Source organism: Xiphias gladius, chromosome 13, assembly GCF_016859285.1.
Source record: "Xiphias gladius isolate SHS-SW01 ecotype Sanya breed wild chromosome 13, ASM1685928v1, whole genome shotgun sequence".
NCBI lineage: Eukaryota > Metazoa > Chordata > Actinopteri > Istiophoriformes > Xiphiidae > Xiphias > Xiphias gladius.
In genome coordinates this window covers 12,930,260-12,944,321 of record NC_053412.1, presented here as the reverse complement: position 1 = coordinate 12,944,321, position 14,062 = coordinate 12,930,260, and the positions used below count along the sequence as shown (strand labels likewise).

General features: G+C 41.3%; 2 protein-coding genes and 3 non-coding genes across 5 annotated transcripts; all 5 read left to right on the top strand.

Moving 5' to 3' along the window:
* The first annotated feature begins 63 nt into the window (after positions 1-63).
* On the top strand, positions 64-5,669 carry nop58 (NOP58 ribonucleoprotein homolog (yeast)). Its single transcript, XM_040142383.1, has 15 exons — positions 64-267; positions 835-911; positions 1,057-1,109; positions 1,436-1,560; positions 1,648-1,784; positions 1,978-2,042; positions 2,479-2,613; positions 3,218-3,363; positions 3,655-3,781; positions 3,972-4,135; positions 4,231-4,365; positions 4,499-4,560; positions 4,653-4,807; positions 4,905-5,035; positions 5,131-5,669. The coding sequence occupies exons 1-15, from the start codon at positions 223-225 to the stop codon at positions 5,194-5,196; spliced, it is 1,623 nt and encodes a 540-aa protein (XP_039998317.1). The 5' UTR covers positions 64-222; the 3' UTR covers positions 5,197-5,669.
* On the top strand, positions 1,150-1,235 carry LOC120798396. The gene has a single exon (XR_005708701.1). It is a non-coding gene; the product is annotated as a small nucleolar RNA SNORD70 (small nucleolar RNA).
* On the top strand, positions 3,443-3,527 carry LOC120798392. The gene has a single exon (XR_005708697.1). It is a non-coding gene; the product is annotated as a small nucleolar RNA SNORD11B (small nucleolar RNA).
* LOC120798393 lies at positions 3,815-3,898 on the top strand. Its single transcript, XR_005708698.1, has one exon. It is a non-coding gene; the product is annotated as a small nucleolar RNA SNORD11B (small nucleolar RNA).
* Positions 5,670-6,679: 1,010 nt separating the features above from the next.
* On the top strand, positions 6,680-12,877 carry wdr12 (WD repeat domain 12). Its single transcript, XM_040142384.1, has 13 exons — positions 6,680-6,918; positions 7,287-7,381; positions 7,786-7,880; positions 8,033-8,139; positions 8,339-8,454; positions 8,542-8,696; positions 8,786-8,831; positions 8,923-9,008; positions 9,138-9,278; positions 10,360-10,465; positions 10,647-10,779; positions 12,377-12,449; positions 12,552-12,877. Exons 1-13 carry the CDS (start codon positions 6,878-6,880, stop codon positions 12,627-12,629), a joined length of 1,272 nt encoding a protein of 423 aa, XP_039998318.1. The 5' UTR covers positions 6,680-6,877; the 3' UTR covers positions 12,630-12,877.
* The last annotated feature ends 1,185 nt before the right edge of the window (positions 12,878-14,062 follow it).

The following is a 14,062-nucleotide window of genomic DNA, read 5'->3' as shown; positions in this document are numbered from 1 at the left end:
ACTTTAATCAGCTGAAATATCAATACTATCATAATACTAAGTCTGACAAGGGGTGATATCGGATGAACGGACCTGGCAACCCAGCAGTTTCCTAGTGAGCTCTCTCGCCGCGTGCACTTCAGACAGAGTGGGAGCAGCAGCGTGGTGGGTTTGGGAAAAACGCGGAGGCTCCCGGCGCAGAGAAAAACTTAAACTCTATCAGATAACCGAGTCGCCGCTAAAATGCTCGTGTTATTTGAGACCGCCGCTGGTTATGCGATATTCAAGGTATGTATCCGGCGTCTGTTTCCCGCAAGTCAAGGCAATTTTTACGCAGTGGCTACTTGAGCTAGCCTGGCTTAGCCTCACTGCTAAGTTACCCACAGCTTACGTCGATTCAGTTGTGTGTAACATTATCGGTTAATGAGCAAAATTAAAAAGTAGTCTCTCAATTTGTAATCAAGTACGTGAATGTGCAGATTTAAGTTGTTTTGCTTGTGCCAGTGTCTTTGCTGGTGCGCAGGTTGACATTAAGTTAGCGGTCTGAAGGCCTTGTAACCACGTGTGCACACTGCGTGTAACTCAAGTGACTGATTCTACTCCTCACCGCACAATATTCACACGCATAGTGGAAATGTAGTTGTTAATAATAATAATGATGATGATGTTGATGTTGTTTGAATATGATCAGCGCTCTACCCGATTGCATTATATGGGAAGTTTTAAGATTGTTGTCACCCACAATGTCTAAAAGACATTTACCTACCGCTGTTGGTTCAGTGCACCCCGTCAGTGCTGAGCCGGATGATGCGGAATACATGGCAGCTAACTTCCCGTGTCTTGTTTATATTTAAGGTCCTCGATGAATCCAAGCTGCAACAGGTGGACAGCCTGTACAAGGAGTTTGAGACGCCAGAAAAAGCGAACAAAATGTAAGTATTGCCGCAGCATTCATCCGCTCAGAGCCGCCGGTACTTTATGGATGCAACCAGCGAGTTGTCATTGATGGATAAAATGTAGTTCATGTACAGTGGATGAAGTGTGACCTCCCTTTTTATTTGTTTTGCCCCTTGCCAGTGTGAAGCTGAAGCACTTTGAGAAGTTTCAGGACACAACAGAGGCCTTAGCAGGTAATGACACGTCTTTGCACAAAAAAAATCTTCTACTGCGATCTGTGGTCTGTGATGTGTTTCTGTGTCTGATCAAAACATGAGGCATTTCACAGTATTCGTCACTACCACTGAGACCACATTGTTTCACATCAGCAGGTAGTTTAGTTGGTGAAAAAAGGTAGTTGGCCCATTTTTAACTTAGCAGGGATAGAAAATGGAATTGTATGTTCTTTACAACCCCCCCCCCGTGCATATTAGATTGACTGTTTTCCTGGTTTTGTGCATCAGTTTATGTAGGTGTTACAGTTTTATGTGATGCGGTGTTCTTGACCCCTGCCTCTCAGCTGCCACTGCCCTTGTTGAGGGAAAAATTGGCAAGAGTTTGAAGAAAGTGCTGAAGAAGGTGGTCGCCAAGGAGGCCCACGAGCAGCTGGCAATCAGCGATGCAAAACTCGGTGGAGTTATCAAAGTAAGTGACCCGACATTTATGTAATTAACATTCAGAAATGAAGCATTGTTTGCGAGGGTTGCGTCTCTAATGGGCTCTGGTTTAAAGGACAAGCTGGACCTGAGCTGTGTCCACAGCCCTGCTGTGGCTGAACTGATGAGATGCATCAGGAGCCAGATGGAGAGTCTCATCACCGGACTTCCTCCCAGGGAGATCAGCGCCATGTCCCTGGGGTTGGCTCACAGGTTGGTACATAGATGCAGTGCTATGTGAACGCCACTGCTGCCTGTGATTACACTTGCTGTCTGAAACTTCCCTGTAGATTTTCCTCAGCATTCGTCACTACCACTGAGGCAACAGATTCCCCCTTTATGTAGGACAATAATAAATTGTGTGAAGTAACTCACCTGTCTTTTTTTTGTTTTTCTGTGTTTCCAGTTTATCACGCTACAAGCTGAAGTTCAGTCCAGACAAAGTGGATACTATGATTGTGCAGGCTATTTGTAAGTTTTTTTCTTTTTTTTAATGATGTGGGAAGAGTACTAAACAATGTATAGTTATGAGTATGTCTGAAACTAATGACTCTCTTCATCAGTTCGTTTTATAATTATTTTCTCGATTGTTTGGTCACTAAAATATCAGGTAAAAGTGAAAAATTCCCATCACGATTTCCTAGAGCCCAAGTTGACATATTCAGACTGCTTGTATTGTCCAGACAACAGTCCAAACCCCAAAGACTTTTGGGTTACCATCACAGAAAACTAAGAAAAGTAGTAAATATTTATCTTTGAGAAACTGGAACCACTGATTTTTGGCATTTGTGCCCTTAAAAAACTCAAAAATTATTAATTGAGTAATTGTTTGTTGTAATAACTGCTGTTGTGTATGTGAATATGTAGTCTGACTTTGAGTGTGAATTTTTTTTCTTTGTCTCTTAAGCTCTTTTGGATGACCTGGATAAGGAGCTCAATAACTACATTATGCGCTGCAGAGAGTGGTACGGCTGGCACTTCCCTGAGCTGGGAAAAGTCATCACAGACAACTTGGCTTACTGCAAAGCTGTCCGCAAAATTGGTAAGAATAGACTGCATCTGCACATAACTGTCTCACAGGGTACTCAGTTGATTTAATATTACACTTCCACAAAATTAGGAGGCTTGCAAAAGACAATATAAAAAATGTTTTTTTTAAAAAGTGTCCAAAATCGACACAGCAGAGATATTGTTTAGACCCTAGTATGGGTCAAGCTTTAAAAACGCTGGATCATTCATTTCCCACAATGCAACCCATTACCATATTTCATTAGATGTCTCCTGCCTGCCATGTCAGTCAAAACTGTTCAAGTTTGTACCAGACGCTTACTACATTTGTAGTCTCCAAACCCAAGCTTAGAAAACCCTGATCATGACATCACCAGGGTCATTTTCTCAGATGTTGGAAAGCTCCTCTAAAGCAACAAAAGACTGTTTCGTTGGCTGAGTAGTGCTTCTCCTGACAAGTAGACTAGACTTCATGTTTAAAATTGGTGGAGTGGCCCTTTTTAAATGTACAAGATCCTTCTCAGAGCAGTTTTACTACACATGCATAAAAGCAACACTGCCAATAATCCTGATTATCTTAAAGTGTGTGCGTGTGTGTGTGTGTGTGTGTGTGTGTGTGTGTGTGTGTGTGTCTCCAGGTGATCGCACAAACGTGGCCGGCTCTGACCTGTCAGAACTTCTCCCCGAGGAAATCGAGGCCGAAGTTAAACTGGCTGCTGAGATCTCCATGGGAACAGAAGTGTCAGAACAGGACATCGGCAACATAAAGCACCTGTGTGATCAGGTATGTGCCTTTTTTCCATCGTTAACGCGTTAGGACCAATATGTCCTTACTATTTCATTTCACCATTGGAGAGCTCAAGTGACAGTGGTGATGATGATGACAATTGTCTTTATCCTGAAACAATCCATGTGGGTTTTTCAGTCACTACCTCATCTGAACAGTCACATTCCGAGAGTCCTGCTCTTTACAGGAAGGAAACCTGTAATGGTTTGAACTATTGGACTACTAATCTGATTGTTTATCTCCTGGCAGTTGTAATACGAAGCTTACCTCCTTTTCTTTATTCCACAGGTAATTGAGATTTCAGAATACCGCACTCAGCTGTACGACTACCTGAAGAACCGAATGATGGCAATCGCCCCCAACCTGACAGTAATGGTGGGTGAGCTGGTCGGCGCCCGTCTCATCTCACACGCTGGTAAGTTGTGAAGAAGCGCTTGTGTGAAAACCAACCAAGCAGTGATGATGAAGACATTACGTCACTTTCCTGAAAACAACTGATGGTTTTTAAGTCACTACCTCATCTGAGCTTGCATGAGAAGGCGCAACGAGCAGGTACTGGTGAGAACATCAGATTTACATGTCCTTCTTGTTGCTTTGTTACTAAGGTTCTCTCCTGAATCTGGCAAAGCATCCCGCCTCCACAGTGCAGATCCTTGGAGCAGAGAAGGCCCTGTTTAGAGCCCTGAAGACCCGCAAAGACACACCCAAGTACGGTCTCATATACCACGCCTCTCTAGTGGGCCAGACCACTGCCAAGAACAAGGGCAAGGTGAGTTCAAAAGGACCACTAACCGGACATAGTAATGACTTATGAATACGGCGTGATGGTTGGAAAATGAACCCAGGCTCTTGTTTACTGACCAGATCTCCAGAATGCTAGCAGCTAAAGCATCCCTGGCTATTCGCTATGATGCCCTAGGAGAGGACACAAATGCAGAAATGGGAGCAGAGAACCGCGCGAAGCTGGAGGCCAGGCTGCGGCAGCTGGAGGAGAAGGGCGTAAGTACAAGTACAACTACAACAGAAAGATATTTACTATTTCAGGATCGCAAATAAACAGGTCAGTGTGTATGTATCCACTTTGCTTTCTGCTGGTCATCTGATCTTGTCTCTTCCACAATTTTATTTTCAGATCCGAAGAATCAGTGGAACGGGCAAAGCAATGGCAAAGGCAGACAAATACCAGCACAAGAGGTGAATAGGAACGAATGGCCTCTTTCCAAAGAGTGTATATTTCCACATGTTAAATATGAAAGGTGTTAAATACCCACCTTTTCCCTCCACAGTGAAGTAAGAATTTATGATCCATCTGGTGATTCTACTATTCCGTCCACCTCAAAGAAGAGGAAGTTTGAGGAGGTGGAGGAGGAGGAGGAGGCTGAAGAGCCTGTAACGCCCGTGGTCAAAGCCAAAAAAGCCAAAAAGGAGCCAGTAGCAGAAGGTGGGTGAATTTGGAGTGAACCTAATCCCTTTGTTTTAATGTCCCAACTGGGGCCCGTGATGCTCAAGGTGTTCTTTCTCCATGTTCTTTTTTTCAGAGGAAGAAGCAGAAACGTCAGCAGCAGCAGAGGAGACTCCCAAGAAAAAGAAGAAGAAAAAGAAGGACAAAAAAGCAGAGGCTGAAACAGAGGAACCAAAGGAGGAAGAGGAGGAAGTAGCGGTAACAGAGGTGAACACAAGTTTAAAGATGATTCATAAGAGATTTGACAAGTTTTTTACTGTTGTTCAGTATTTTTAACTACTGGTTTTTTTTTCTATCTCCAGTCAACAGAAAAGAAGAAAAAGAAGAAGAAAAAGAAGGTGAAGGAGGGGGAGGAAGATGATGACTGAAAAGGGTTGGGAGTGTGTATATATTTTCTTGTTTAGTTTTTATGCCATTTTAATTTTGTTATGCATCTATATCTAATAAGGGCAATACTGTATTGTCTGTTTCTTAACATAAGAAAAAGACTTCATGTTTAAGAACAAAATTATAATTAGATCACCTTTTATAACTGAGTGAGGTGTGGTCCGAAATCCCACAAAGTGTATTTCCAGTCATAAAATGAGTGAAAATTGTAAATCAATTTATTTTTTTTTGTTTTTTTTTTTCCCAAAAGATGTTTAATAAGGTTGTAACCTACTATCCCGGTTATACAGTTTCTATGTTGATCTTTATTTGTGAGCACATCTTTATCGGACATGTATCAAATTCGGCGCGGAGCAATGAGTTGATAACGTTTCCCAGTTCTCTTGTGACAAACCTTTTTTATTGTCTAAGACTGTGAACATCTGCCCTGGTGAAATAAAACATTTTGCTGTCATTTTGTGGTTTGGTTGAATACACTGCAGTGGACCAATGTAAAGACCGTAGGTTTTTTTGTTAAATCTTCAGTTGGAAGACTCAAACTGTTGATGATTTTAGTTTTTATAATTTAACAACATTTAGTTGCTTTTGTTACTCTGTATGTAAAAATTAGGTAAATCAGATTGTTTAGTTTAGTTTTTTTGTTTGTTTGTTTTTTGTCTTATGCCACATAACACTCAAAGGGAGACTATGTAACTTTAGAAAGACGCAATAACATAATCTTCCTCTCATTTGAGAGGAATCTTAACTAGTAAAAGCACCTTTGCTCAATTCGACGCCCTCGGGGGTATTATCTGTACAACATTACTTGGTCTGTTATGACTGGTAGCTTATTGTTGCTAATGTCGGCAAGTTTAGGATGCAGTCTTTACGACTCCTCTGCACTTGTGCTACCGTCTAACTACATTTTAGCCGTGCCACACAATAACATTTAAATGGATGAGTGGGAAGGCAGCGTGGTGCTCAGTGGTAGTTGCCACTCCTGGCCACAGTAGTCGCTGTTCAACCAAAGGAACATTGTCCCTCTCTACAAGTTAAACGTTACACAATTTTAAGTGAAAAATGGAAAAATGAAGCCCGTTTCAGGCAACATTGTGGGTGTAGCTAATTTTGACACAAAGGTTTCAAACCAAACTGAATTTCGTACATCAATATCTTCAGGTTTGGTTTCATATGTGTGCGGTGAAAATCCGGCTTCAAAACATACTTGTGGTTTTGAAAGATAAAACCAAGACATAATTAAAATCTTACTCTTTGGTTAGCTTGCCAATAATTTCTTTTGAATTAGATTACATACTAAAACCTGTCTATTGAGGCCAATTTACAGACCATCGGAAACAATAACAAAAGCCTTTGGGGTGCTTACAAATTAATGTTATAGGACACTATAGGTTACGGGTCATTCAAAAAGAGGAAATGAGCCCTTGGATAAACGTATAGGAGCAAATATAAAGTTAACATGGGCAGGCATTACTGGAGGAGCACCGATCTGTTGCAGCGGCATTGATCGACTTTATCTGTGCTCAACTGAAGTGCCTTGCTTCGTACCACATGGCGTGACTGCGCGACAGTCGGTTGTGTTACGAAGGAGCAGAGTCGGTAGTAAGCGTTGCCTTAGAGTCCTAAAAGCCGGTGGGCCGTAAGAGAAACACACAGCCAAGAACAATGTCGCAGTTACAGGCGAGGTTCTTCACAGAGAACAAAAGGTGAGCTCCGAATCCCTCTAGCGAGGCACAAAACTAAGACGCTCCAGAATGGCTAGCGGGCTGGCTAACTAGCGGTAACTTTCAGTAAACAGTAGCCCCACGGCGTGGATATGAGACACCACTCGGCTTTTCTACCAGTACATGTGTGCCAGAAAACTTGGCTTCGCCTCCAATTACTGTCCGCATCCAACAGTTAGCCGCTAACGTCTTTAGCTTGTTGATTTGGCTCGCTGGAGCCAACAACCCCAGGATTCGATTGACTGCTCTCTTCATATTTGCCTTCTGTGTCATACTGTAGCTTATCGATTAAATATCAATGTCAGGTGTGGATTCGGTTGATGTAACCTGTGGGCTCAATCTCTTTGTAGGTATGTTATAGATGATGTCCCTTTCTCCATCCCAGCTGGCTCTGAAGTGGAGGACCTCAGCAATGTTATCAACAAGCTACTGTTGGCTAGAAATGGTAAAAAAATAGACTTTATTTGAAACATCACCACGAATGTTTGACTATTTCTGCTTCGCAATTGTCCAGCTGAGCTTCCATTCGATGCTGGCCTGCAAGAACTATTACTAATCCTTTTTCTGTAGAAACGTGAAAAATTACATCAAGTTCTCCTAATTAAGCACAGTTACACATAGAAAATGTGATCTGAAACGAGTTTGCAGTGCTGGGGGAATTTATTTTATGTTTTACTTTATTTTCCTTTTACATCAGTGCAGTTCAGATTCATTTTTTAACACAAAGTTATACTCATACTAGCTAATACATATTTGCTTTCTAGGATTATTGTAATTGTCCATCATCCAAAGCAAAGCAAAACTTTCTATATCAAATGGATCACAAAATGTTTCAAAATGTTTCCACAGCATCCCACAGCAAAGTGGAGTTCGACTTCCTGGTCAGGGGTCAGTTCCTGCGAACGTCGCTGTCCTTTCACATGGAGACAGAAGGCATATCGACGGTAATGACCCGCCTCAGTGCCCATACCTGAGCGTATGTCCTCAGTGCCCATACCTTAGCGTATACGCTATGGGCTTGTGTCAGCGTGCCGTGTTTTAACACAAATGTACAAATGGCAGCGTAACAACTGGAGCGTGTCTGTCTGTGTGTTAGGAAGACGTGGTGGAGATCGAGTACGTGGAGCGAATCACAGCCCCAGAGCCCGAGGAGTGTATGATGCACGATGACTGGATTAGCTCCGTAGATGCAGATGCTGAATGGTAAGATGACAGATATCACTGTCAATTCACAACAGCACAACGGGGGGAATATTTTGTAATATTTTTATCCGTGTCCAGTTGTCATAATCTAGTACCAGTGTATGTGTTATAAACATATGACACAGTTTTAGTTTCAGTGTGAATCTGAAATGCGCTACAGTCCCATTAGCTTTTGTCGTGGCCCTGTATTTTTGTGCAGGATCCTAACAGGGTCATATGACAAGACAGCCAGGATCTGGTCTATGGAGGGCAAGGTGGTGATGACGGTGGCAGGACACACAGATGTGGTCAAAGATGTAGCCTGGGTTAAAAGAGGTGAGCAGGACAGAATGACAGACATTCACTATGTTCTTAATAATCACAGCCCTTCTTAAAAGTTCTCTGTGGATGCTCTCTTTGCAGATGGTCTGACCTCTCTGCTTCTGACGGCCTCTCTGGACCAAACCATCCTAATGTGGGAGTGGAACTCTGAGAGGAACAAGGTGAAAGCCAGACACTGCTGTCGGGGACACGTGGGGAGCGTTGACACCGTTGCCACAGACCCCACCGGCTCAAAGGTAAAGTTGGAGGGGATAGGAACAAAAAAGTCAAAGTTAAAAACGGGGTTTAATTTCTGTTGACTAATGTTTCTGTTGCTCCCTTTCAGTTCTGCAGTGGCTCCTGGGACAAAATGTTGAAAATCTGGTCAGCAGGTATGTGCTCAGAATGGTCGAATCACTCTTAAGCGTTACTGAACGAAAAAGCAAATCTTTGGCAAGGAACAACCTTTTCCTCTGCTGTCAGTGCCCACAGATGAGGCAGACGAGGTTGAGGAACCTGCCGACAGACCGAGGAAGAAACAGAAGACTCAACAGCTGGGCCTGACCAGGGTGAGCGAAGAGTCCGACTTTGACTGACCCTCACAAGAACTGAAAACTGATACAAATCGATGCATTAGAGTTAAAATGTTGTCAAGGGATGTCACAATTTGAGGTTGTTATGTTCTCTCTCTGACACAGACTCCCCTGATGACGTTGTCTGGACACAATGAGGCAGTGTCCTCTGTCCTCTGGTGCGACAGCGAGGAAGTTTGCAGTGCATCCTGGGACCACACCATCCGCGTGTGGGATGTCGAGACTGGAGGAATGAAGACCACACTGGTGAGAATAACCGCGAACGACACAGTGACAACACAAATTGTAGTAGGTCGAAACTCCACTGATTCAAAACGGAAAACTTTTGGATTGTAGATTAGACATTTTTGTTGTTATCTTCTCCATGTTTTCATGAGGCTTAAATGAATAAGAACAGCAATAATGTCGACATGCTCACGTCAGCCGCTGTTAGTTATTATCGTCCGCTCACAGCATACAAGCTTTAAGAGATGCAGCAAGAGCTTTGGGGACTTTCTTTGCCCCTGGTTTTGCCTCTCAGGCTACTTAGAGGTTATTATACTACCTTCTGGTTAATTGATTTTGAACTGTACGGACTACTCAGTTACAAATTTTTATTAAAAATACTCCTCTGCATGTGTTTCAGGTATAAAGAAATAGCATGATAGATAGAATAGATTAATTGAAAATATATCCTTCAAACTTAAGGCAGTAAAGAACAGTGCTCCACAAATAGAGTATTTCCTGCTATAATTTATGATGGCTCTATTAATGAAAATAAATGCGATTTTTAACTGCCGTTAGTGTATAATAATATAATACCACAATGCACAGTGCATTTCAAACATTTTTTAAGCTACCTATAATTTGGAAAAGCCCGATAATTACTTTCATCATAATATGATTTTCCTAGATCCATTTTAAACAGCAACGCTGATTAATATATAAATGCAGGAAAAAGGATTCACATATTTTCAGTTTTTGTAGAAGACCCTCATACTTTTATGTGTCTAAGATCATTGCCCAAGCGTTCAACACTATTGCTTTAATATTAAGTTTTTGACTGGGCTTTAAATCCTCTGAAGTAGGAGATTACAAACGTACAAAACAAAAATGGGGGTCAAATCAGTTTAAACCGTTGTTTTTGATTGAAAAATTTTTCGGGGTTTGTTTGGTTCTTTTGGACCAAAAACAGTGAGACTGTATCTTCCTTATTTAATAGACGCAGTGATCATCACAGCTATTTGTAATAAAAAGCATTAATGAAAATGTTAGACACCTGGAAACATTTTGACGCTGTTCATTTGTCATGTCCCGTAATAAATTGACATTTTTGTCCCTCCCCCAGACGGGCAGCAAGGTGTTTAACTGCATTTCCTACTCACCTCTGTGTCGACGACTGGCCTCGGGGAGCACCGACAGACACATCAGACTGTGGGACCCTCGCACGAAAGGTACCACTGTGCTCTAAACACTACAGACATCTTAATGTCAACGATCAGTTTCTCTGTGTCTCCTAAAAATATAATAAAATAATACTTGTTGTTTGAGCAGCAATGCTTTTATTTCCATGCTCCGCAAGCATTTTAGTCTGTTTCCCTCTTCATGGTTATAAATGCCTCCTCTCTTCTCCAGACGGGTCGCTGGTGCTGCTGTCTCTAACTTCCCATACTGGCTGGGTCACCGCAGTGAAGTGGGCGCCTTCACATGAGCATCAGCTGGTCTCCGGTTCCCTTGACAACGTTGTCAAACTGTGGGACACCAGAAGGTCTGTGCAGCACATAATTCACTGTAGACTTTGCTGAATTGGTGTTCTAATCAGAAGTCGGTAACATATTCGCATTGGAACTTTTAAGGACAAGGTGGTGATAATCTATATATATTTTTTTATTGTCAACAAATTCCGTGAAGAGACCCAAACCAACAACGTATTAGTCTGTCTCTCAATATGTTCTGACTTCCCTACTCTGTCTGTGACTCTAAGCCTTCTACTGAAGACATACATCTTTAAAAACAGCTCACAAATATATAGTTTCATTAAAAAAAATGTAAAAAAAAATCCTTAAACAACTGGTAACTGTAGTTTTTATCAAAGACCATTTTTTGGGGGGGGACTATTTTCAGTGGCGGATTAATCCACCTTTGGTGCTTTAGTGAGTATTTTGGGCAACAGGATGGTGCATGTGGGACTGAGTCAAAATAAACTCCAGTGTGTGTGTTCATGGTGATGAAGGAACATGTCACCCACTGCAACAGTGCGGCTCACTGATGTGTTTTTAATAGTTTCTGGAAAACAACAGGGCTCTATGGTACAGAGGAGGAAGATATATCAGCCTTTGGATACACACTGCACTTGTTGGTAGAATACATTCAGTATTAGTTTGTCTTTTAATGGGATGTGTTTACAATGAGAAAAATGTAGAATATCACCAGACTTCTCCTTTGAAGTGTTGGCAGTAAAATTAGATTATATTTGTCATATTTCACGGTTTTACTTATTCTGCAGGTGTATTTCTGTAGAAAAATCAGTGTTTTTGTATCATTGTAAAAGATCACTTGCCAACAGTTCGTTTTTTTCCTTTTCAAAAATGGGGTTCAGAAGTAGTTGAATTTAATATGTAGGTATATGTGCCATATAGCTCAAGTGTTATCCGTTATTCCCCAATACCCCAATAGCCTAATTAAATGGTATTAACTGGATGTTATAGGGCAGATGGTAAGCATGGTTACCACGCTATGTTTAAATGCCTTTCTGTCTGCACAGAACAGGCAGAAATAAGCAGGTCCTCTATACTCCCAATTCTCAAGTTAAATAAAACACCCCATTGGATTAGCTGAGAAACGCATGGTCACAAAGCATTGCTGTTTTGTTTTTTTTTGTTTTTTTTTTTTAGCCACATTTGTCCAACTTTACTTTGCGCTGCGCATATATCACAGTTCTTTTTGTTGTTGTGTTTCCGCTACATGAAGACAATTTGCACATTCACCTAAATTTCAGTAGCTGATGAGAGCTTCAATTGGATCATTATCAACACTTTTACAGTATGAAAAGCTCACTTATGGACTGTGCTCATTCCACAGTCATCTGCCAGTGAAGCCTCTGTCTGGAACAAGCTCCCTGTCTTTGTCAGAATGAAATACTCTCAGTTAATAAAACTTTAGGAGCCATTGCTTCAGCCTACACATACTGAATCTCAACACTCAGGTGGAATCTTTATCAGTTCTTGGGCTGTATTTTGGTAAATGTTTGTGCTTTTTTTGGGTCTTTGGGTCTTTTGTTGTCGTCGCTCGTTTATGCGGTCACTATGTTAAAAGGCATCCAGTAAATAAATTTAACCCCTTAATGTTGCTATGTTGTCTCGCAGCTGTAAGGCTCCTCTGTATGACCTGGCGGCCCACGAGGACAAAGTGTTTTGTGTGGACTGGACGGAAAGTGGGGTAAGACACGCATGCTGTTCAAAGATTTCAACTCCGCACAAGCACTTCATGCATGATATCAGTTTATAACTTGCTGTCTCTCTTATCTGTATCTATTTTCAGCTGATGTTGAGTGGAGGCGCGGATAACAAACTGTACACCTACAGATACTCCGCCTGTCAGACGGATGCGGGGGCTTAGGCCAAGAGTTGGCATGGACTGCGGAGCCATCACCACAGACATAGAGAATGGACAGACAGGGACAAGATATCAGTGTGACAGTCGGACAAAAGCAGCAGCGATTTAGAATTTTATAATGTACAAAGTTTGCTTGCTTTCTTTGCTGTCCTGGTTGTTTTTACCCCCCCCCCCTCGGTTTTTACACATATTTTCTTATGGGTCGTCTTTGTTTTCCTGTAACCCAAGAAAACTATAAATTAATTTTGTCTCCTAAAATGTTGTCTCTTGAACTTAATGTTGCATTTGGTAGCATTTTGTAATTCTTTGTGATATTTTGATGGTGGTTCTTAGTTTTATACCCAAGTGTAAGGCAATTTGAGGATTCAAAACAGAACTTTTAATGATATGCCGAAAACTGGCAGGAAAGGTTTGACATATACACTCACCAAGCACTTTATTGAGAACACCTATCACCTGCTTATTCTAGCAGTTATCCAATCAGCCAGTCATGTGGCATCAGTGCAAATCCTGCAGATACAGGTCAGGAGCTTCAGTTAATGTTCACATCAAAGACCAGGATGGGGAAAAATGGGATCTCAGTTACTTTGACCGTGGCATGATTGTCGGTGCCAGACGGGCTGGTTTGAGTATTTCTGAAGCAGCTGATCTCCTGGGATTTTTTTTTTTTTTTGGCTGCTTCCAGCATGGTAATGTCACAAAGCAAAAGTCGTCTCAAGCTGGTTTCGTGAACATGACAATGAGCTCAGTGAACTTCAGTGGCCTCCCCCAGTCACCAGATCTGAATCCAGGAGAACACCTTTGGGATGTGGTAGAAGAGGAGACTGGCAGCATGAATGTGCAGCTTACAAATCTGCAGAAATGATGTGATGCTGTCATGTCAACATGGAGTAGAATCTCTAATATTTATTAATTGATAATACTAATATGCCATTCTTTTTTATTTATTTATTTTTTTTAATTGAGGTCATTGAGGTCTTTTACATGTCACATTTTTTATAATATGCGATGATAATATGCCTGAATACAATTCAAGAACCCACATTACAATTCATTAGTCTACATTTATCAGGTTACGCAAACAATCCAAAGACCAATGGAAAAATAACTGTTAAATAGTTTTTTAATTAATGATTATATTTACTTGTAATAAAGTAATTAAATTTAATTTGTTCTCTAAGATGTAAGAAATTTATTGTGATATTGTAATTTTCTCGGTTCGTTTCATTGTCTATTATGATATTGCTGTAAACCTTAAATCCACAATCTACAAATCTGCATTTACAATTTGTAACTGATTCACCTCATCAACTTCCCCATTAAAAAAAAAAAATGGCTAAAGTAAAAAAAAAAAAGTTGTCCTGTGGATAACTGTAGGATGGTGCATGTGGTGCCAGACGGGCTGGTTTGACCAAAGATGTGATGAAACGAAGAGC